The sequence below is a fragment of the Marmota marmota genome, unplaced genomic scaffold, assembly GCF_001458135.2.
Source record: "Marmota marmota marmota unplaced genomic scaffold, marMar, whole genome shotgun sequence".
In the NCBI taxonomy this organism is placed as follows: domain Eukaryota; kingdom Metazoa; phylum Chordata; class Mammalia; order Rodentia; family Sciuridae; genus Marmota; species Marmota marmota.
Window position 1 is genome coordinate 871367 of NW_026000143.1, and position 23374 is coordinate 894740.

General features: G+C 54.7%; 1 protein-coding gene and 1 long non-coding RNA gene across 2 annotated transcripts in view; one reads left to right on the forward strand and one right to left on the reverse strand.

Annotated features, from left to right (window-relative positions):
- The window catches only part of LOC125611436, a 1797-nt gene extending 1112 nt beyond the window's left edge, over positions 1-685 (reverse strand). The window contains exon 1 of the long non-coding RNA XR_007341621.1: positions 484-685. This is a non-coding gene — a long non-coding RNA (uncharacterized LOC125611436). The remainder of the gene's footprint in view (positions 1-483) is intronic.
- The window catches only part of Kbtbd12 (kelch repeat and BTB domain containing 12), an 89811-nt gene extending 77446 nt beyond the window's left edge, over positions 1-12365 (forward strand). The window contains exons 5-6 of the mRNA XM_048786254.1: positions 2777-2974; positions 10662-12365. Coding sequence (XP_048642211.1) covers positions 2777-2974; positions 10662-10852 — 389 coding nt within the window. The 3' untranslated portion in view covers positions 10853-12365. The remainder of the gene's footprint in view (positions 1-2776; positions 2975-10661) is intronic.
- Positions 12366-23374: the final 11009 nt, after the last annotated feature.

The following is a 23374-nucleotide window of genomic DNA, read 5'->3' on the forward strand; positions in this document are numbered from 1 at the left end:
GCCCCCCCCCCCCGGTGTGGTCGTCTAATCACTCTGGCACCAATTTATGAAATCACTGTGACATCCTTCGTTTACAGATGACAAAAAAGTGAACTGTTTTAGTCGGCTACTTTGCTGCTGTGACTAAAGGACCCTCCAACACCACTGCAGAGGGGGACAGTGGACGTGGGGCCCAGGGTGTCCCAGGTCCCAGTCCACAGACGGCGGCCCCACTCCTGGGCCGAGGGGAGGCAGGACATCATGGAGGAAGAGTGTGGGGAGGGAGCAGCTCCCACGGGGACCAGGGAGCAGGGACTCCACTCTCCAGGGACAAAGAGAGACCCCAAGCCACGGCCCCAGGGCCACCTCCTCCCCATACCCCACCAGGGGCCACCAGGGGACCCCCAGGGAGCCATTCCCTGCTGGGGTTCAGGCCTCACACCCCCTCACTCCTCCTCTGGACTTTCCTGTGTCACCTCCCACGGGGACTCTGGGGACACTCACAGCCACAGCAGGACATGACACAGGAACCAAATCGACCACCTTGTCCAGCCAGCAAGTGACAAGCCAAGAATATGGAGCGGGCTCCGTCTTCCCAGCAGCCCACGTGGTGTCACCAGGGCACGGGGACACAGGCACCCCCAGGCTGGCCCCGCAGGCAGCTGGGGACCTGGTGACTATCACAAGATCTTCCTCCTGCTTTGGATCAGGCCCCGGGAGAGCAGAATGCGCCTGCCCCCTGGAGGCCACCTGCAGGCGAGGCACACAGGGCCAGCACCACCGTGTCCACGGGTCCTGTGCCCCCGCCAGCTCCCGCCAGGCTCCGTGGGCAGAGAAGGCGACGCCCAGGCCCCTCGGAGAGGGAAGAGTCCGTCCCAGGCCAACGCAGGAGGGAGCCTCCATCTCAAGGAAGGTGGGGCAGGGAGGAGTGTCCCCTCCCGTCCTGTTCTCCGTCCCCTGCAAAAACGCACAGTGATAACGACCCAGGGTTAGGGTTCTGTTCTGCATCTGGGATGTGTTGGGAGGTGACTTGGAAAGAGTCTGTCCATTCACCTGTTTTTGAATTAAACTCGGGCTCACAGGTTCTGGGCACATGAACTAGACATTCGGAGGTGTCCAGATCCCACTGACGTCCCACAGATGCGCCCGTCCGCCCCCCACGAGGGCTCTCATAGGAGGTCTCCCTGGAGGCAGGTGTGGCCTATTAATAAAGATGGAGCCTCTGATTATTTATCTCATCAAGAGTCACCTTCAGTGTGCGCTCGGTATGTCTGCTGCCCTCGTGTCCTTGATGGTGACATCACACCCAGGGGGACGCAGGGAGTAGGTCCTGCCTTTGTGGCCAGGAACAAAAAGGGGACACCCAGGAAGCCCACACACACACCACCCCTCAAGCAGAGCCTGTGAACTGTCACCAGCCAGCAAGAAAGCACAGATCCAAGGGTTAGATTGTGGACCAAGGGACGAACGTCGTCATTGATACACTTTTTTTGGTGCCAGGGATTGAACCCAGGTGCCCTTGATCCCTGAGCCCCGTCCCCAGCCCTTTTTATATTTTTATTTAGAGACAGGGTCTCACTGAGTTGCTCAGGGCCTTACTTTGGCTGAGGCTGGCCTCCCACTTGCGATCCTCCTGCCTCAGCCTCCGTATCTGCTGGGATCACAGGCGTGTGCCACCACACCCAGATAAATACACTTTTGGTAACAGAGCAACAAAAATGACGTCATTTGTTATCTCCAAAAAATCCACAGGACAAGGTAACGCCCCATGTTTGCTGTGTCTGGTGGGGACAGACACAGGGGCTCTGCCGTGAAGGTTCTGAGTTACATGGAGGATGTTGGTCTCTGTGGGCCTCCACCTGACCCCCCCTGTGGCTCACCCTTGACCTTGCTGGTCCCTGACGAGGTCACGATGCAAAGCAGCACAGAGCATCTCCGTGGCCCTTACGGGATCCTACAGCTAAGTTCCGGTGACCCTCCCTGGGGGTGTCCAGCTGTGGCTGAAGCCTCGCCCTGGGCCTCTCACCCCACAAGGAAGAGATTCCGCTTTTGGTGAGGTTGAGAACCTTCTTGGTGGCTCCCTGAAAGTGGGCCCGGGGACAGCAGCTGTGTGGTCAGCTGAGGCCAGTGTTGTCCTCCTTGGACTCAGCCGCTCAGACTCCGCGTGGTCACTGGGCTGCACTGTCGATCCAGTCAGGTCATGCCCGGCAGCCAACAGCCTTCTGGGCTCAGAGCCTCCGTCCCTGGATCCCCACTGAGACGGGACACAGGCCAGACGGTCAGCAAAGGGGAAAAGGACTCCTCTCCACAGCCGTCCCTGGCAGCTCTGGTGCCCAGGCTCAGCCCCGGTGGTGGGGAGAGCAGCCTTCACCTCCAGCTCTGTGGACTCGCTGAGTACTGGGCGGCAGAGCCACCGAGGGGCACACCTGTCATCCCAGCAGCTCAGGAGGCTGAGGCAGGAGGATCGCAAGGTGGAGGCCAGCCTCAGCCACTCAGCCAGGCCCTCAGCAACTCAGCGAGACCCTGTCTCTAAATACAAAATATAAAGGGCTGGGGACAGGGGTTAAAGGCCCTGGGTTCAGTCCCTGGTATCAAAAAGAAAACAAGTGACATTGAATTTGGCCATGGGCACGTAGCAGACATCACTGCTGCTGTGACATGATCTTAGAAGCAGCACCAGGCGGGAAAGGGACGCGCCACCGTCCTGGAGCCTGGGGGGCAGACCCCACCGGCCGAGGTGGCCGCCCACGTGGACCTGCCCTTCCTGACCGGCCGTTTCCTGGGTCGCTCTCTGCAGGGGGAATCGGCTGTGTGGGTCGAGACAAGGGCCAGGTCCGGAAGTGCCTGGACGTGGTGGAGATCTACAACCCCGACGGGGACTTCTGGAGGGAGGGCCCGCCCATGCCCAGTCCCCTGCTCTCCCTCCGAACCAACGGCAGCAGCGCAGGCGCCGTGGACGGCAAGCTGTACGTCTGCGGGGGATTCCACGGAGCAGGTACCACCCCGCCACTCAGGTCCCCGCCCTGGAGCTGCTTCTGACCCTCAGTGTCCAGGTGACTGCCCAAGAGCAGGGCCACACTGGAAGAGTCAGGCTTCGGGAGCTCAGCGACCTTGAGCGAGTCCCTAGACCTGTGCGCTGGGGCTCCACGTTGACCTAACGAGTATCCACACCCCCAGGTGTGGGCCACCTTCAGTGGGTCCTGGTTTCTCCTGTGGCCGGAACACGGCAGACACCAACCACACAGACCCCGAAGGGCAGCATTGAACTTGAAGGGGGGAGAAATCATAGGAGGGGGAGAGATTTTAAAATAGGGAGAGCCAGGCCCGGAGGCTCCCACCTGTCATCCCAGAGACATGGGAGGCTGAGGCAGGAGGATCGCCAGTCGGAGGCCAGCCTCAGCCACTCAGCAAGGCCCTCAGCAACTCAGCGAGACCCTGTCTCTCAATAAAAAATAAAAAGGGCTGGGGACGGGGCTCAGGGGGAGGGCACTCCTAGGTCCAACCCCAATACTGCCAAATAGACTGTGTGTGACCTCACTGACAGCCACAGTGACCAGCACAGATCTATTGGAAACAGAGCTCCGGGCACTTCATGTTCTGAAAGAAAGACGTCCTGCCCAGGCCGACAGTGCAGAGCAGGGCCTCGTGCTAGGCCGACTTTGTTTAATAAGCACATGATCATACACAACAGAGAATAGCGGCCATAACTTCAGCATGAAGCAGGAGAATCAAGTGCCATGATTGAGGTCCTCCGGTTCTTTTTTTTTTTTTTTAATATTTCTAGTTCTAGATGGACACAATACCTTTATTTTGTTTATTGACGTCTTTTTTTTTTTTTTTAAATCTTTATTTTATTCTCTGTGTGGTGCTGAGAATCGAACCCAGTGCCTCAAGCATCCTAGGTGAGTGCTCTACCTCTGAGCCACAAGCCCAGCCCTGACTGAGTTTTTTACGTGGTTCTGGGGCTGAAACCCAGGGCCTCACACCTGCTAGACAAGTTCTCAACCCCTGAGCCCCAGCCCCAGCCCTTTTTATAATTTATTTAGAGACAGGGTCTCGCTAACTTGATGAGGGCTTCACTAAGTTGAAGAGGCTGGCCTCCAACTCACAATCCTCCTGCCTCAGCCTCCCGAGTCACTGGGATGACAGGCGTGGACCTCTGCACCCGGCTCTCTTTTTCTTTATTTGTTCTTCAAAGGACCAGGGCAGCAAGAATCCTGGCAGAGCCGGGAGGCCTAACAGCTGCAAGCCCTGCCGGGATACAAGGATCTGAGCTGTCCAGGGAGGGCGCCCTGCTGCCCGGCCCACTCGGCTGGCCTCTCCCTCCACTCTGGTCACCTCGATTCCTGTCCCTCCCCAGCCGCCCCACTTTCTCTTGACCAAAAAGAAGGCCGAGAATACAGGAGAGAGTGTCAGGCTGTCTGGAAGGATGGAGGCCATCAGTGTGGAGGGGCAGGAGGCTGTTCTGTTGGGCCTCAGTGACCTATTTTCTTCCCCCCACACTGAGGCGCAGTGGACAGCCCATGATAACCGGCCCCCGGAGCCGCTTCTCCTCTGTGCTAGCCCATAATGCCGCAGCCATATTGGTTATGAATAAGCCCCGAAGACCTTAGTAGGAGTTCATTCACCAGCCGTTACTCAGAACGCCAGGGACCCTGGATCCCAAGTGCTTTCCCACGTCCCTTCCTCCAATCTGGTGGGAAATGTGAAATCTTTAACTGACTGAATGCACGGCCAGAGAAAGTTGCTAGACAGCCTTTTATAACGATGCTTATGTGCTCAAGAGGATGGTCAGAGAACGTCCACGTCCCCTCCCCTGCAATGGACCACGTGACAACCAACGAAATGGGCAGGAGGATCCCAAGGTAGAGGCCAGCCTCCGCCACTTGCTGCTGTTTCACACCCTTCAATAGACCAGCGGCCTCCCCCACCACCAAGGCATCGTCTGATGGTCAGGCTTATTGTGACACTCAGGAGCTGCTTCTGTCTACTCGGATCAGAGACATTGTCCCTTTCATTAGCACAGTGGCTCCTTCACCACCAGCAAGACCAGGAAACATCCTCACCTGAGAACAAGCCACGTTCGCCTGGGGTAGGTGCCTTGCTCTACATGTATTAATTCTCCTTTTACCCACTCGCTCCAAACAGGATGGAGTCTGAGAGACTTATCGACCATCCACAGTAAGATAGAAAGGAACGGAAGAAACCCACCACACACCAGGCACGGTGGCCCACGCCTGTCATCCCAGGGGCTCAGGAGGCTGAGGCAGGAGGATCGAAAGCTAGAGGCCAGCCTCAGCCACTTAGCCAGGCCCTGAGCAACTCAGTGAGACCCTGTCTCTAAATAAAGTAGAAAAAGGGCTGGGGACGGGGCTCAGGGGTGGAGGGCCCCTGGGTTCACTCCCCAGGACCCAAGAAAAAGAAAAAGACCAAACAGTAATTAAAGTGAATCAGGACGTAGAAGGAAGGAAAAATAAAAATTAAAAAAAAATAAATCAACGAGACAGAGATAAGGCCAGAGCCCAGGTGGCCTCCAAGCTCCTGCACACTGGCTGTGGGTGTGGACGACCTGTTTCCCTGCCACCTCACCAGAGACCGGTGCACAGAGGAGAGTGTGTCCTGTGTCCCCAGTGTCCCCTGCTAGGACCCCACGGCTGGGCACCGTGTAACCAGGAGGAAATCTCTCCCTGGCCTCATGAGGACTGCTGAGAGTGTCCTCAGTAAAACCTTTTATTGACCAAAACAGCGAGTCAGCACCTCACCTAAGAGCCCGTCAGGGGAAAGGGGTCCCCAGGGTCCAGGGACGGACACTCGTGTGTGGCACTCCCCTGGGCTCGCTGCACTCAGTGACACCTTCTCCAAAACGAGGCTCACCAGCTTACTCCCCAGGTGGACCTGAACACCCCGGCTCCGTCCCCAGGCAGCCGTCCCCGTGCCACCCCGGGGAGCTCTGTGACACCTCGTTATTTTTTAACATCTATCTATATTTTAGCGGTAGGTGGACACGTTGCCTTTAGTGGTCTATGTTTTACGTGATGCCGAGGATCCAGCCCAGGGCCTCACCCGTGCCAGGCAGCGCCCACCTCGGAGCCCCCGCCCCAGCCTGGCCCTGAGCCCTCATCAGTGACCCCCGACACCACGCGGGTCCTTTACCCCATGATACACCGGGGCTGTCTTCATGGGGGATTGTTCCAGAACCGCCCTCACCAGGAAGCAGCCCAGGGGTCCTGAGGAGCTCTGGGATCCCGTGTGAGGGTTTGGGGGACACGGAGTGAGGGGGAAGAGCCGGCGAGTGGGTGGGGTCGAGGCTGCGGCCTGCCCTTGTCAGTGTGGTGACACGTTGAGAACCTGAGCCTCACGTGAGCAGGTCCCTCCAATGCCAACCCTGTTCCTTGCTTATGAGTCCCCAAGGGTAAGAGTGGATAGAAGTGCCCAGCAACTCAGGAGGCTGAGGCAGGAGGATCGCAAGTTAGAGGCCAGCCTCAGCCACTTAGCGAGGCCCTGTTACAGTTTAGGTACGAGGTGTCCCCAGAAGCCCCTGTGTGAGCGTGCAAGGAAGTTCCCAGGTGGAGTGAGTGGTCGTGAGCGTCTTCACTAATCAGCACACTGTCCCTGTGACAGGGGTCACCTGGGCCCTGACTGTGGGCAGGCGGAGGGTGGCTGGAGCAGGAGGGTCAGTGGGAGCAAGCCTTTGGGCTGCATATTTTGTCCCTGGTGAACACATTTCTGTTTCCTGGTGGCCATGTCCTGAGCTGTTGGTTCCTGTCCCCCACCTTTCTGCCATCATGTTCTGCCTCACTTTGGGCCCAGAGCCATGAGGTCAGCCATCTTCGGATTGAGACCTCTAAAATCATGAGCACCAAATAAATCTACGAGGCTCTTGTCATCTCCTTTGGTCACAGCAGGGAAAAGGCTAAGACACTGTCTCAAAACAAAAAACAAAGTCGGGCGCAGTGGTGCACACCTGGAATCCTAGCCCCTGGGGAGGCTGAGGCAGGAGGATCGCAAGTTGGAGGCCAGCCTCAACAACTCAGCAAGACCCTGTCTCAAAATAAAAAATAAAAGGGACCAGGGATTTGGCTCAGTGGGTAAGCTCCTCTGGGCTCCATCCCCAGCACCCAAAAAAATTTTTTTAAAGAGAAAAGAAAACCTTCCTCAGTAAACACTCAGGTGAGCCAAAAGCCCACTGACTCCGGTGGTTGGAGCCCCAGCCTGGGGTCATCTGAAGGACACCTGGACACCTTCTCTCACTACCCAAAACCCAAGGGGTCACTGCCAAAGAACAGAGCCCCGGCACAGCGACAGTGAGCTGGAGATGTAGGACATCTCCGCCGGCTCCCCCTCACCGTGGGTCAGCGACGACAGCAGCCAGACAGGCCGCCCAGCTCCCAGGAACCTAGGAACCTGCAGCAACTAAGGACACGGGGGAAACTCAGGACCCCACTGTGAACAGGTCCTGGGTCAACATGCACGTCCAGCCTAAAGGGACAAACTGGAGAGATTTCAACCACACGATCACAGCAGATCCGTCCACAGTGGCCAAGCCGTGGAGCCAGCCACGGTGTCCATCAACAGACGGGTGGATACAGAAACTGTGGCACGTATACACCGTGGAATATTACTCAGTCGTAAAAAAAGAGCAGCACGATGGCGTTTGCCAGTAAATGGATGGAACTGTAGACCGTATGTGAAGTGAAATAAGCCAGACTCAGAAGGTCCGGGGTCATATGTTCTCTCTCACGTGTGGAGGCCAAAGAGGAAGAAGGAAAGATAGGTGGGGCCGGGGAATCTCATAAAAATCAAAGGGAGACCGAAAGAGGGAAGGGGCCAAGAGCTAGGAGGGAAGGGGAGGCACTGGACAGTGACATTGGCCACATCACATTGTCACATTGTGTATTGTGAGCGTGTAAGAGTCATCTTGTACAGCCATAATGCACCAGTAAAAAATGGGGAGGGGGAATTGGTACCCTTAGATACATAAGAAGACATTTAAACGTGAAAATCAATCAACACCGCACCCATTTCCAGAAGACACAGGAAAGGAATTATTTGGGGCTGGAGGGCACAGACTAGGGACTGAACCCAGGGGCGCTTAACCACTGAGCCCCATCCCCAGCCTTTTTTATTTTTAGTTTTGAGACAGGATCTCAGTAAGTTTCTGAAGGTCTCACTAAATTGCTGAGGCTGGCCTCCAACTTGCGATCCTCCTGCCTCAGCCTCCTGAGCCCCTGGGCGTGCACCACCCCACACAGCTCAAAAGGAATTCTACATCCAACAAAAGAAACTCAGATATGTCCAATATTTCAGCTTGGCCCAAATGATTCTGTCTGTAGCACTTTCAAATTCTCCAGTTTCAGCCCTGCTAGTGTATGCATTGGGATTTTTTTTTAATAAATCACATTAAGGGGCTGGGGTTGCGGCTCCGTGGTAGAGCGCTTGCCTAGCACGTGTGAGGCCCTGAGTTTGATCCACATAAAAATCAATAAAATAAAGGTATTGTGTCCAACGAACTACAAACTAAAAAAAAAATTTTTTTTTGAAAATATTTCTTAATAAACAAATAAATCACATTAAAAGATATAAAGCCCTCTCCCACTCCCGAAATCGAGAAATACATCAAGCTACTAATGAGGATCATTGCTAATCTGTTGGCCCTTCCCAAGTTGATTTATAAATCCAATTTGTGAATCCAGCCTAGGCCAGACCAGTTCTGCTTGGGGGTTGTGCGGGTTGGCTTCTCTGTCTTCACAAGTGTCACAAGATATTTATATATTGAGCATAACAAAATAATATAATCAGGACTATTTCTGTGATCTGGCCATTCTTGTCTTCTCTGGGCCTCAAACCTATTTTTGTTTCCTGGAGTATGTAAAATAAACCCAAAAACCAGGCCACACCACCCATAAGTACTGCAGCCTCCGTCTCTGACGGGTGCATGTTCTGATCTGCCCACCAGTGCCTAAGAGAACTCACGTGATCTCTGATCACCATCTGGCACCCGCTCCAGATTCACACTCCCCAGGGCCTCAACATCGTCCTTTCCATATTTTATTCAGACCCTGACACTGTCCCTCAGCCGCCATGAATCCTCAGGCCAGTTAATCAGCTTCCTTGGACCAACAAAATGGAGAAAATGATCAGTCTCTCTCAGATGACTGTTCAGAGAACTAACTGAGATACTACTTTGGAAGCACTTCAGAGTGTCCAGTTACTCATCGTGGACATAAGAATAGAGTCACCTCCGCAGACGGGACTTCACTCCTGTCATCTTGTTGTATTATTGTGGTTTGGGTTTTTGAGACCAGGTCTCTATGTTGTCCAAGGGCCTCAGACTCCTGGGCTCAAGCGATCCTCCTGCCTCAGCCTCCCCAGGAGCTCAGACTACGGGTGGCTGCCACTGCACCCAGAACGTTCCTGTTTCAAATCAATCATGTGGACCCAGTGTCATATCAGTCGGCAAACGAGGAAGAATGATGTAGGAGGTCTCGCGGTATCAGATAAAAATGGTGGATGTCCTTAGACCTGGATGCACACCGTGGAGGTGCCAGGGAGAGAAGAGACAAACCAGCCCTGAGTCCCAGAGCACTCCTGATCCCACTGGCCAGCAAAGCCCAAGTGTCACCTGTGTGTCCCCAACCTACGTGGACCCACACCTGCTGTTACCCCCTTGCTGCATTTTGATCTGGAATGTCTCCCAGAGGCCCCTCTGCTGCCGAAGGCTTCGGTGATGCTCTTGGGAATGGAGGAGTCTTCAGGGGGTGGGGCCTAGCGAGAGGCAGTTAGGTCATTGGGGGCATGTCCCTGACAGCATCATTGGGACCCCTATTCCCCTTCTCTCTGCACCTCCTGCTGTCTCGAGGTGAGCAGCTTCCTCGGCCACTGGCTCCCCCCCTGATGAACCTGCCACCCCAGGCCCAAAGCTACAGGGCCCCACCAGCCATGGCCGGAAATCTCTGCCACTGGGAGCCGAAAGAAACCTTTCCTCTTCATAAGCTATTTATCTCAGGTATTTTGTCACAGTGACCGACAACCAATTGGCACATCTCTCCATCCCACTGAACTATGATTTCCATAGAAAAGTTGTCCCTGGGTATCCTCGGGGGGTTAGGTCCAGGACCCCCACAGACACCTAAAACGTCACATGTTCAGTTCCCTTCTGTAGAATGGCTAAGTATTTGCACAGAACCTAGGCACATCCTCCTGCGTTCTTTAATGACTTGTAACACCTCAAGACAAGGTAGATGCTGTTAAATTGTGATACCAGCTGGGCACGGTGGTGCACACCTGGTATCGCGGAGGCTGAGGCAGGAGGATGGCAAGTTGGAGGCCAGCCTCAGCCACTTAGCGAGGTCCTGCCCCTGTCTCTAAATAAAATAGAAAAAAGGGCTGGGGACGGGGCTCAGTGGCTGAGCGCCCCTGGGTTTAATCCCTGAGACCAAAAACAAACAAAAATAGTGTTCCTCTTCCCTGTTTGGTTAATTTTTGGGTGGGCGCCATAACGTGGCCTTTCTTAGCTTCTGTGGCTCTAAGGACACCGTGTGTCCCCTCAGGGATCTTTACTCGGCTGTTACTTACTTTTTGGTGCTTCCTGCTTTGCGGGGAGATCCGTTTAGCGTGGCGATGATGACATCTAAACCCCTTGTCCCCGTGACACCTTGTCCCCCTGTTCTGCCGGCTTTCAGATCGCCACGAGGTCATCTCCAAGGAGATCCTAGAGCTGGACCCTTGGGAGAACCAGTGGAATGTGGTGGCCGTCAACGTCCTCATGCACGACAGCTATGACGTGTGCCTGGTGGCCAGGATGAACCCCCGAGACCTCATCCCGCCACCCTCGGACCTGGTGGAGGAAGACGGTGGGCACCAAGGCCCGTGAGGCTGCCGGGCCTCCGCCGGGCCTCCTGCAGATCACCCCGCCCTCCGGCAGGCAGCAGCTGAGGGCGGCATGTTGTCGTGTGTTGCGCGCATAGTGACCTCTGTGCAGAGCAGCGTGTGCTGGGCGCCGGGAGCCGGAGGACGAGGGTCTTCCCGCTGACAGGGTAGAGGTAGGAGGAGGAAGAAGAATGGTCCCACGGTGACGTCGCGGGAAAGGCCGTGCAAAGGTCCTGAGGCAGGGAAGTCCACAAACAGCCCTGGCAAGAACGACGCTGCCCGCCAGCCGCCCCCTGGGCTCCAGTGTGGGGACATGGAATCGCCCGCTTCCGGCCACAGTGGAGCTCAATGAGTCACCCCTCGAATGTATTTTAGGGGTGACATTTTAAATGACACGGGAAGTCATTCCGTGTTCCCAGAAGCCGGGCAGATGCGTCCGGGTAGCTGTTCCTCTGCGGCTCCTTCCGGCGCTGCCCAGGGCTCCTGGGTCAGTCGGTGACTTCCCTGGGGTGTTTCCGGCGCAGGCCGTGACAGTCGGGACCGTCCTCCTGTGACCCCTGCAGCTGCTGGCCCTGGCAGGAGAGGCAGCCCCGTAAAGGAGCCTGTTGGGAATCTGTTTGTGCCCCCGGAAAAGGGGGACCCAGGAGGCTCAGTGTGGGCTGTCCCCAAGGAAGACCCTAGGAAGGCAGGGGCCAGGTCTGTCTCTTCAGGGTTGTCCCCAGAGTGTTGTCGTACCTGACACCTGGGTAGCCAGAAAGGGACAGACTTCTAAGACACAGGGCTTGGTCTGTGAGTGGGTCTGTGACTCGAAATGAGCTCATTCTAGCCAGGCCGGTGGCCCACGCCTGTCATCCCAGCAGCTGGGGAGGCTGAGGCAGGAGGACCGCAAGGTGGAGGCCAGCCTCAACAACTAGTGAAGCCTTGAGCAACTCAGCCAGACCCTGTCTCTAAATAAAACATAAACAGGGGCTGGATGGGCTCAGGGGTTAAGTGTCCCTGGGTTCAATCCCTGGCGCCAAAAGAAACGTCCCTTCTGCTCCCGACTGGAGGTCACACTCTGCCACTTCCTTTTCTACTGTGAGGCCGCCTGCTCCTTTGGTCAGTCTGGGCTGAGGATCAGCTTCCGAGGGCCTCCACACCCCCAGCTTCCCTGTCTGGGAACCCCTGCTCTTATCCCCCCTGGAACATTCTGGAAGCCTCCCCCTTGTCCTGGGTCCGGGAGGCCTTGCTGGAGGATCCTTGGTGCAACAACTCTGCTCAGCACCTGCAGTGGACAGGGCTCCCCCGGGTGTCCTCCTCCTGCCCTGGAGGATGGAGGGGAAAGACCTAAGCTGTGCCCAGGAGCCGGCCTGGAGCGGGAGGCCGAGGCCGCACCGGGGCTCCCAGAAACGCCAGAGCAGCAGACAGCCTGTCGCTGTGACGTCGTCGTCGTCGTCGTCGTCGTCATTATTATTATTATTTATTTATTTTTGGTCCCAGAGATTGAACCCAGGGGTGTGTAACCCCTGAGCCCCGTCCCTAGCGCTTTTGATATTTTATTTAGAGACAGGGTCTCGCTGAGTTGCTAAGTGACTGAGGCTGGCCTCCAGTTTGCAGTCCTCCTGCCTCAGCCTCCTGAGCTGCTGGGGTGACAGGTGTGCGCCCCCCGCCCAGCGCGTTGTTATTTTAATGAGCATTTCCCCAAAGTGCACACAGCAGGACCCGATGGGCCAGGGGGTTTCTTAGGATTCCAGAAAGGGACCCGCCTTAGAGATGGTCCTTGACTCCCCAGGGCCCGGTGCTTGGCCCCCGGGGCCGGTGAGCTGGGTTCCTCCTGTGGGAGAAGGCAGGGTGATGGCCAGTGGGCACTTTGGGGGGCGGCACAGGTGAGACCGTCCCCACCCGGGAGAGGGGGTGCGGTGCTGTCTCCAGCAAGGCCTCACCTGGGCAGCGTCACGATGGAACTTTCCAGAAAGTGCTGAGGGAAGACAGAGCAGGGTCAATGGCCCCCGCCTGGAGGTCAGAGGGCAGCTGCCCAAACTGGCCAGAGGCAGACTCTCCCAGCCTCGTCCCACGGAAGCCCTGACAAGACCCCGGGCCTCCTGGCTCCCCTCATCCCTGCTTGCTTGGCGCTTCCCCGAAGCCTGTGCTGCTTCTAGTCTGACTTCCATCCTAACATTAAAAAGCAACCCGTCCCCGCGCCCCTGTGGCCGGCATTGTCAGGGCTCAGCCTGGGCCCTTGTGTGGTCCCGACCCTGCAGGGCTCTTCTGAGACTCCTGGTCTTTGCTGGGCCTTGTCTTTGGGACACACAGTGGGGACGTCATCTGAATGCTGGGGCGAACCCAAGCCCTGCAGCTGCCACCAGGTCTGGGCCCACCCACCGTGCTCAGGTGGCTTCAGTGAAGGCAAACGCTTCAACTGCAAACGTGCACAATAAATCTCTGCTGGCGACACGGACGCGGGCCTTTGGGCTTCACTGGGGCCTGAGTTTCATTTGAAGGAGGGCGAGGGGGCTGGGGGCAGCAGACTCCACAGAGGACTGAACCCAGAGTTGGAGCCGTGGCCACTATGATGGGTAGGTGGGAGGGTGTGGCTCTCCTCCTGTAAATTAAAATTAAGTTCCACCTTAAAGGACACACCCCAATAACCTGACCTCCTCGCCCCAGGTCCCGCCTCCTGAGGGTTCACTACCTCCCAGTGGCACCACAGGGCAGTGACAGAATCTTCAACGCCCAGGCCTCTGGGGACACTCAAGCTCCAAGCCATGACACCACCATAAAGTCAAACCCTGAGTCACATGATCCTGCTGCGTAAGAGAACGGTCCAGTTACCCTCAGCAGGGGGTGTTGCAGGGACAGATGGGGCCGGGCACCCAAGGCAGCAGGGGACAGTTTTCCTTGGCTGCAGCCAGGCTCAGCGGGCACAGCTTCTGCTGCCATCACTGCGTCCCCTGAACCCCGAGTTCAGGGAGTTTCAGATCATCACACCCAGCATGTGGGTGGGGGGGCTCAGAGGTCACATAAAGAGGTTTCCTCTCCCTGTCGTGGGCAGGTTGACCCCACAAGGCCAGCACCTGAGGAGGGGAGCCACTTCTCCCCTCTTTCCTCCCCTGCAGCTGTCACCAGGAGCCCAGGTGGTCACTTCTGTCATCTTAGGAATGGAGACGTGTCTGTGAGGCCCAGCTCAGGGCCAGAGGCCAGTTGGCACATTTATATAAACCACTACACTGGACACGTGTTGGTGAGAAGCTAGTCGGGGGGCGTCCAGCACCTGGGGTGCCCATTTCTTCCCGGCCAGTGGCCAATAAGACAGGGTGACATGAAAACAGGGAGTTTACCCACCCTGAACTCTGTCGCTGACAGTCCTCAGATCAGCCCTGGTGAAGATTCTAGGACAAGGTCAGCTCAGAGTTTCTGTGGAGGAGGAGGCCACTACAGGGGGACCAACTGTACAAGAAAATGGCCCAGAAAGTGGAGCTAAAAAGACATGAAAGCAGCTGGTTACTGTGGCCCGCGCCTGTCGTCCCCGTTACTTGGGAGGCTGAGGCAGGAGGATCGAAAGTTGGAGGCCAGCCTCAGCCATGGTAAGGCCCTAAGCAGCTCAGGGAGACCCAGTCTCTAAATAAAATACAGAATAGGGCTGGGAGGGGGCTCTGGGGCTGACTGCCTGTGAGTTCAATCAAAAAAAAAAAAAGATAATTTAAGATAAATCATAAGAAAGGGGTGGTCGGAGGTCTGGAAGTTTCTTAGCATAATGGACTCTCTGGGCAGACGGGCCCAGGCCGACCAGGGCTCCCTGAGCTAACAAGGAGCCGCCGTGCGGTCAGAGGTCAGCTGCGTCAGGCCTGGGAGAGGCCCCCGGGCTCTGATCACCACGGCTCCTGCTACTTGTTCAGAGACCCCCTGTGGCCAGGGAGGCCAAAGGTCCAAGAAGAAGAAGGACTGTCACTAATTGGCCACCAAGTGACTTCTGATCATTTGCTGTGTGACAAACCATCAGAGTCGGATGGAACTCCGTATGGCAGGGGGGCCTCGGGCTGCTGCTCTCCTGGGCCTTCTCCCGACATGACCAGGTCAGGTCCCTGTCACCCCTGGTCAGGGGGTGGGGACAGGAAACCTCCATCTGTCTGGGCCTGAGGAATGGCTTTACCCAGAAAGCCCTGCTCTCTGCCTAGATTTGTGTGTGTGTGTGTGTGTGTGTGTGTGTGTGTGCGCGCGCGTGCCAGGGATTGAACCCAGGGTTGCTTCACCCCTGAGCCCCGTCCCCAGCCCTTTTTCTATTTTATTTAGAGACAGGGTCTCACTGAGTTGTTGAGGCTGGCCTCCAACTTGCGATCCTCCTGCCTCAGCTTCCCGAGCCTCTGGGATGACAGGCGTGGCCACCGCACCTGGCTAGCAGGCTTTACGTGAACTCTGCCTAAAGCCGTCTCTGGCTCCCGTAAGCTGGCCCCAGTAGGTCACACCCACTTCCAGAACTTTCTTTGGCCTCTATGCAGGAATGAGGGGTGGATCCTCAGGGAGCCAGACCTGGCCCCAGAGCTCCAGGGCTGTTCCCACATGGAAGCTTCCAGGGTCTGGAACTGTCCTGCCCCTTCTCAGACACCAATAGCCCCAAGCCGGGCAGTGGAGGCCATCCTGGGGCACCCAGGAAGTGGGGCACAGCTGTTACGCTGGCTGCCCAGGTCTTCCTGTACCACTGACCCTGGAGCCCGTGCACTGCCCTTGCTCTGGGAGCCATGTCCTCTTCCATAAATGAGCAATAGTGATATCTCATCTGTACTAGGCAGCGTGTCGTGACTGTGACAAAATACCCGAGATAAACAACTTATAAAGAAGAAAACAATTTTTTGCTCCTAGTTTCAGATATTGAAGTCCTTGGTTGGTTGGCTCCATGCTTTGGGAGTCTGTGTGTTTTGGGGTTCCCCCATCAGGTCAGGGAGCAAACCTGCCGACCTCCTGGCTCCCAGGAAGCCAAGAGAGGCAGAAAGGGACCCAATCCCATGTCCCTTCAAAGCCAGGCCTCCAATGACCTCACTTCTTCTGGGATCCGCCTCCTGACATTTCCGCCACCCTGTGGGCTGGCATCCAAGCCATGGACTTTGGGGTGTGTGTGGGGGGGGACATTTAAGTTCCAAACCACAGCCAGGTGCCAGGGTGCACATCTAGGATCCCAGCAGCTCTGGAGGCTGAGGCAGGAGGATTGGAAGTTGGAGGCCAGCCTCAGCAACTTAGGTCCTGTGTCAAAATTTAAAAATAAATAAAAAGGGGTCTGTGGTTAAGTGCACCTGGGTTCAGTCCCTGGTACCAAAAAAAAAAAAAAATTATGAACATCATAAATACACAGCTCTGCTAAACCCAGTGCCCCCCGTGGTGAGCAGGAAGTAGGACTGCTGGTCCCTGAGCTGTGGGGGTGCAACCGGGACCCAGCCCTCAGCCAGCACCTTGGCCCAGGGTGTCTTGGTTCTGATCTGGCCCTCTCCAGGTCAACTGCATCAGGGGACAGAGCAGGGAGGGATTTCAGCAACTTCAGCTCAGCTGGGGACACTGTGAGGGACAGTTCTTGCTGCATAGCTCCTGTCAGGGGAGCTGATTGTCAGATGTGACTGAAGTTCCACTTCCCTGCCAAATCCTGTTTCGCCTGTCCCTTGCCAAAAAAAAAGTTGCTTAACCCCTGAGCCCCGTCCCCAGACCTTTTTCTACTTTAGAGACAGGGTCTCCCTGAGTTGCTTAGGGCCTTGCTAAGTTGCTGAGGCTGGCCTCCACCTTGTGATCCTCCTGCCTTGGCCTCCCAAGTCTGTGATTACCCAGGGCTCCAGGCCCCGGTCCCTCTAAAACCAGGACAAAGCAGCTGCCGTCGGAATCTGAACTTGAACTTGAGATGGGGGGGGGGGGGTCCAGCCCTTCGGAAGGTACGAAATTGTTGTCCCCACTGGACACCTGAGACTGCAGTCCCTGCCCTGCACCTCATCAGGTCCAGTGCGCTGGCAGAGGGCACAGTCCCAGGGAGCAAGGGCCACCCCATTCACTGCGGCTCCTCCCTGTCCCCGGGGTCTCATTCTGCCCCAGCTACTGTCCTGCAAGTCTGTTTTTCCTGGGGCTAAAATTCCGTCTCAGGTGGCCCTCCCTGGGCCACCTGCCCATCTGCTCCTTGCAGCGTGGCCTTCCTGCAGAGCGCGCGGTCCCCACCGAGTGACACAGCCAGCAGGGCGCAGGGGTCAGTGGAGCAGCCCCGCCCCCTGGTGGCCAAATGGAGCATGGCAGGCGCTACCTGCGATGGAGCATTCGGACACCCCAGGATGCCACCCGCGCCCAGGGCAGGGAGCCCATCGGGCAGCTGCAGAACTTGCTCAGGATACAGCTTGGGCCACCTAGATCAAAAGACACGACACCATGAGCGACAAAGTCCCCTTAGACATTATCTAGACACAAGATACGTAGAGAATGTCTACAGACAAAGCGCAGGGGCGCTCCACTGTTATCCCAGTGGCTCGGGAGGCTGAGGCAGGAGGATCGCAAGATGGAGGCCAGCCTCAGCAACAGCGAGGCCCTGAGCAACTCAGGGAGACCCTGTCTCTAAGTAAAATATAAAATAGGGCTGGGGACGGGGCTCAGGGGTCAAGAGTCCCCGAGTTCAAACCCCAGTACCAAAAAAGAATGGTGGCTTCCTGGAGGGGGACTGGGGGGAAGGAGGAGCAGGACCCCAAATGACCTTTTTTTCTTTTAAGTTGATCTATGTCAAGTATTTTGTCACAGTGACCAAAAGGGAGGCTGAGGCAGGAGGATCGAAAGGTGGAGGCCAGCCTCAGCAACAGCGAGGCCCTAAGCAACTCAGCGAGATCCTGTCTCTAAATAAAATATAAAAAAGGGCTGGGGTCTTTCCCACCATTCTTTAAAAATGCAATTCGTGCACCAGAGCCTATAGTTTGATAAGCCTTAGTTTATAGCAGTCACCTGAGAACAGATTCCTAGCCCCTCCCCTGGCCAAAACCTCTGGGCCACAACTGCACAACCAAGGGGTGGGGACAGTGAGCCACTTCTCTAACAGCGACACCCTGACTTATGGCCGAGTGTGGGCTGGGGTCCTGGCTCTCATCCTCCTGGCTCACCTTTCCTAGAGTGGAATCTGCCCTGGGCACAAGAGAGGACCTTGGGCATAGAAGCTGAATGTCAGGGTACTGTGCCCAGGCAGAGCTTGTGGGCTGCGAATGGAATCCAAGCGGAATTCCAGACAAGTGATGTGTCTTAGTATAAGTATATCCCAAACATTCTGTGGGATAGACTCATCCTGAGTCCCTTATCTGAAATCCACACTCAGCCAACCCAGGGTCTGAGACACACAGCCAGAGGCGGGTGAGGGCCAGGTGCAGAGGAGCGACCGGTGCTCACTTGTAGACCAAATCCGGCCCCTGCCTTCCTTTGTAAATAAAGTTTTATTGGAACACAAGACACCTTCCCCCATTTATTACTATCTATCGCTGTTTTTGTGCTACAAAAGCGAGCCGAGTAGCCACAGCCGAGACCCCATGGCCCCCAGATCCTGAAATATTTACTATCTGACCCTTGTAAAAAGATTTCTAGTCAGGCTCCGTGGTGCACACCCATCATCCCAGCAGCTTGGGAGGCTGAGGCAGGAGGATTGCTAGTTGGAGGCCAGCCTCACCAACAGTGAGGCCCTAAGCAACTCAGCAAGACCCTGTCTCTTAAAAGGGCTGGGGATGGAGCTCAGTGAACGAGTGCCCCCTGAGTTGAATCCCTGGTACCCCCCCCCCAAAAAAAAAGAGAAAAAATTCTAGAAGGAGGTAGTAGCTATCCTTGGAGACTAGCTAGTGACTCTGGGGACTGGCCATGCTCTTCCTCTTGATCTCTGTGTGGCTGCATGTTGTGCTCACCTTGTAAAACACCCAGCTCTGACTCAGGACCTGCATTGGGGGGCTTCTTTTAGCAAAAATTTACCTGAAAAATTCTTTCTGTTCCTTCAAATGACCCCACCAAAATAGAATCTAAAATCAAAATGGCAGCAGGTGACCCTCAATGGACGACTGACTAAACACACTGTGGTACACACACCAGGGAGTCTCATTCAGCCATGAGGAGGAGGAAATTGTGTCTGTGAACTTGAGAAAGTTATGGTGACAGGGGTCTCACTCAGAGAGCCAAGGGCCACAGGTTTTCTCTCAAATGTGGAAGTCAGAGAGGGAAAGAGGGGTGGGGGGGCAGGGATCTCTTAAAAATAGAAGGGAGGCCAGCAGAGGAAAGGGATCAGACGGACAGAGGGAGGGAAAGAGGAAATACCAGGGAATTTGAATTTCAGATCAACATCAAGTAGTGTTTTTTTAGTATAAGTATATCCCAAATGTTAGTATGAGTATATCCCAAACGTTCTGTGGGATATACTTATCCTGAGTCCCTTCTCTGAAATCCCACTTTAACTGGGAGCCCTGGGTCTTACACCTATAGAACTGAACCAGGGAACCCTGGGTGGGACCCTCAGGCCCAGCAGAAGACAGGGTGGTCTTGGTGGGGGGTACAGAAGGGAAAACTGGAAGCCCAGCCCCTCCCCCACTCAGCTCCCAAACAGCTAGGAAGCAGCCCTGCACCCCACCACCCAGCTCCACTGGGGATTCCAGAAGGGCAGGCGAGAAGACTGCGAGGGAGAACTGGCCGTCAGAATGGTGTCCGACTCCTCGACCGCATCTTGGCCGATGAGGACTTTGACGTGTACGTACTCATGGTAACTAAGCACTGAGCCAGATTTTGTGGTAACTCTATTTGGGTCATGGTGGAATTGGTGGGAAGACATAAGAAAGCTCCTTGTTAATGGTAGGAAGTCAGCAGAAAAGGTCTAAAGTTAAGTCTAGCCGTTGTAGCTGGTGCGGTGGCTCATGCCTATAATCCCAGCAGATTGGGAGGCTGAGGCAGGAGGATCTCGAGCTGGAGGCCAGCCTCAGCAACTTAGTGAGGCTGTGAGCAACCTAGTGAGACCCTGACTAAAAATAAAAAAATAAAACGGGCTGGGGATGAGAATCAGTGGTTAAAAGTCCTTGAGTTCAATCCCTGGCACCAAAAATAATAATTAAAATTTTTAAAAATCTAACAGTGTGATAGAAGCATGTCACACAGAGGCACAGACAAGAAAAAAAATGATTATGATTTCCTTTGAGCAATGGGGTCTGAACAGGAGTTCCTGTTTTTCAGTTTAAGATACATAGTCTTTTCAAAACTTGTATTACCTGCATAATATTAGCTAAATTAAAAAATAAAATCACTAGGGTGGGGCTGTGGCTTAGTGGTAGAGCACTTGCCTAGCAGGTGAGAGGCACTGGGTTCGATTTTCAGTACCACATAAATAAATAAATAAAGGTACTGTGTCCATCTACAACTAAAAATATTTTAAAAATAAATGAAACAAAATCACTGATCTTCTAGCACAATGAAAAACTAACTCCAGGGGGTGGGGCTGGAGAGACGAGACCTTTCACTGAACACTGAAAAGGACACACGGGTGTCAAATAAGCATTTGAAAAGATAATCAACACCAGGAGCAGTGGCTCACTCCTGTCATCCCAAGTGGCTCAGGAGGCTGAGGCAGGAGGATCTCAAGTTGGAGGCCAGCCTCAGCCACTTAGTGAGGCCCTGAGCAACTCAGTGAGACCTCGTCTCTAAATAAAATATTAAAAAATGGCTGGGGGCTGGGTTGTGGCTTGGTGATAGTCTTGCCTAGCATGCTTGAGGCCCTGAGTTGGATCCTCAGCACCACATAAATGTAAAATAAAGATATTGTCTCCCCTTAAAACTAAAACATCCATCTTGAGAAAAATGGCTGGGGATGTGGCTCAGTGGTTAAGCACCCTGGGTTCAAAGCCCAGGACCACGGGGTGGGTAGAGGGAGGAACAAGAGAAGGGCTAAGGTTGTAGCTCAGTGGTAAAGCACTTGACTAGTTTGAGAACCTGTTTACACCTAGCCATGAAGCAAAAAAAAAAAAAAAAATTCTGTGACTTGTGGATCAGCTGAGGGTCACCCTAAGGCAGGAAACCTATATCCAAAAGCAGAGCTCAGAGAGGCAGAGAAACAGTGTGACTGCAGTCCTCGTCCTCCTGGATCCAGCTTGACCTAAAGCCCACCTGCCCTTTTGGTTTAAGTGGATCTTTTATTTTATTGATTCATTTATTGATATGGGGTGTTGAGGATCGAACCCAGGACCTCACGCGTGCCAGGCAAGTGCGCTACCACTGAGCCACAGCCCCAGCTCCAAAACAGGGAGTGCTTAAATCCATATGAGCATCCAGCATTGTCTGATTTCTTACATTGTTAATTCTGGGTGGTGGATGAGGTTTGTAATAGTAATCTTAATATTTCTTTTTCTTTTTTTGGTACCAGGAATTGAACCCAGGGGCACTTAACCCCTGAGCCCCTCCCCAGCCCTTCTTATATTTTATTTAGAGACAGGGTCTTGCTGAGTTGCTTAGGGCCTTGCTCAGCTGAGACTGGCCTCCACCTTGCGATCCTCCTGCCTCAGCCTCCCAATCTGTTCGGCTTACAGGCGTGGGCCACATGCCTGACTTGTTTCTAATATTTTATAATATAATCTTAAGCTTTTAAAAACACTGCAGACCTACAATTTCCCAAAATAATCATGATGTGCTAACAACAGAGTGTCTTTTTTTTTTTTTGGGGGGGGGGTTACTGGGAATTGAACCAAGGATGCTTTACCACTTGAACCATACCCACAGACCTTTTTATTTCTTATTTTGAGACATGGTTTCATCAAGTTGCTTAGGACTTACTAAATGGCTGAGGCTGGCCTCAAACTCAGTATCCTCCTACCCTGGCCTCCAAAGTCACAGTTATTACAAGTATGTACCACGATTTATGTCCAGCAATAAAAGTATCTTTTATTTTCTTTTTCTACCAGGAATTGAACCCCAGCCCTTTTTGTATTTTATTTACGGACAGGATCTCACTAAGCTAATGAGGCTGGCTTTGGCTCACAAATCCTCCTGCCTCAGCCTCGGAGGATTACAGGCATGGGATTACCTGTTGATGACAGGCATGTGCCACCAAGCCCTGCTCAAACTAGTGATTCTCCTAAAGCAAATCGTGTTTGTAAACCTACGCAACTTTCCAACAGTCCTTTCAGTGACACTCGTCAACCGGTCACGAACGTTTCCCAGATGTGCCATAACAAGAGGTCTAGTATCAACGGGACTTACATCCTACTATTAGTACCAACCAATGAGTTTGTGTTTAAAATATTTGAGCCAGGAGTGGTGGTGCAGGCCTGTCATCCAAGCGGCTCAGGAGGCTGAGGCAGGAGGATCACAAGGTGGAGGCCAGCCTCAGCAACGATGAGGCCCTAAGCAACTCAGTGAGACCCTGTCTCTAAATAAAATACAAAATAGGGCTGGGGATGGGGCTCAGTGGTTCAGTGCCTCTGAGTTCAATTCCTAGTACAATAAAATAAAATATTAATTCATTGGGACATTTATTCCAATTACTATGACACCACAAGAGCATTTCATCGTAGGGTATAGAGCGAGTGCTGGCCAAACACCTGCTCTGGTCTATCTGAATTCAGTCCAGAGGCTGCCAGGGTTGGCCTTGGGTCCTGGAAGGGAAGGTGGGGGCTTGCACAGCAATCACGACCCTAGTCATTACCTGCTTTTCTTTGTCCTTTTCTTTGATGGCACTGGGGACTGAACCCAGGCGTGCTCTGCCACTCAGCTAATCCCCAGCCCTTTTTTTAAATTTCGATCCTGAATCTCACTCCACGGCCCAGGCTGGCCTCCACCTGGTGATCCTCCTGCACCATCACAAGGACGGCTTTGTGGTTTGGTGAGGGATGGATACAAAATGGTGTCCCACCTGGGCCACTTCACTGAATGGATCTACCTGCCTGACCACGGTGGTTGAGGGGAAATAAAATCAGGAACACCTAAAAAAGCAACTTGGCGTGGGTGGCAGTGGCTCCCGCCTGGGGAGGCTGGGGCAGGAGGATCGCAAGTTGGAGGCCGGCCTCAGCCACCTAGCGAGTCCCTGAGCAACTCAGAGAGACCCTGTCGCTAAATAAGACATAAAAAAGGGCTGGGGACGGGGGCTCAGTGGGTTCAATCCCTAGGACCAAAAGGCACAGCAAAAAAGGCCACCTCGCCACGTCGGCACTGCGACCTCCACCGGCTCAGGTCATGGTCTGGTGACTCTGTCCGCCCCCCAGCAGCGCCCGCTCCCCCTGGATACGCCCGGCCCGAGGTCCCCTCGCCCGGCCACGGCGGCCCCTCGGGTCTCCCCCAGGGGGAAGCGGGCTTGGCCCAGGGACTCCGGGTTACTCCCCGAGCCGCCGCAGCCTTCCTCCGACGAGGTCCCTTCACAACCCATCTGTCCCCGCTGCAGGGGCCACGCCTGGCCGGACCCGCCCGTTTGCCGAGTGACCCAACAAAGGCGTCCCGGGGCTCCCCGGCCGGAACCCACGAGCGGACAAACACCGAAACCCATCGGCGCTCGGGCCCTGCAGCCCGTCCGCCGACCGCAAGGAGCGCTCAGCGCGGTCAG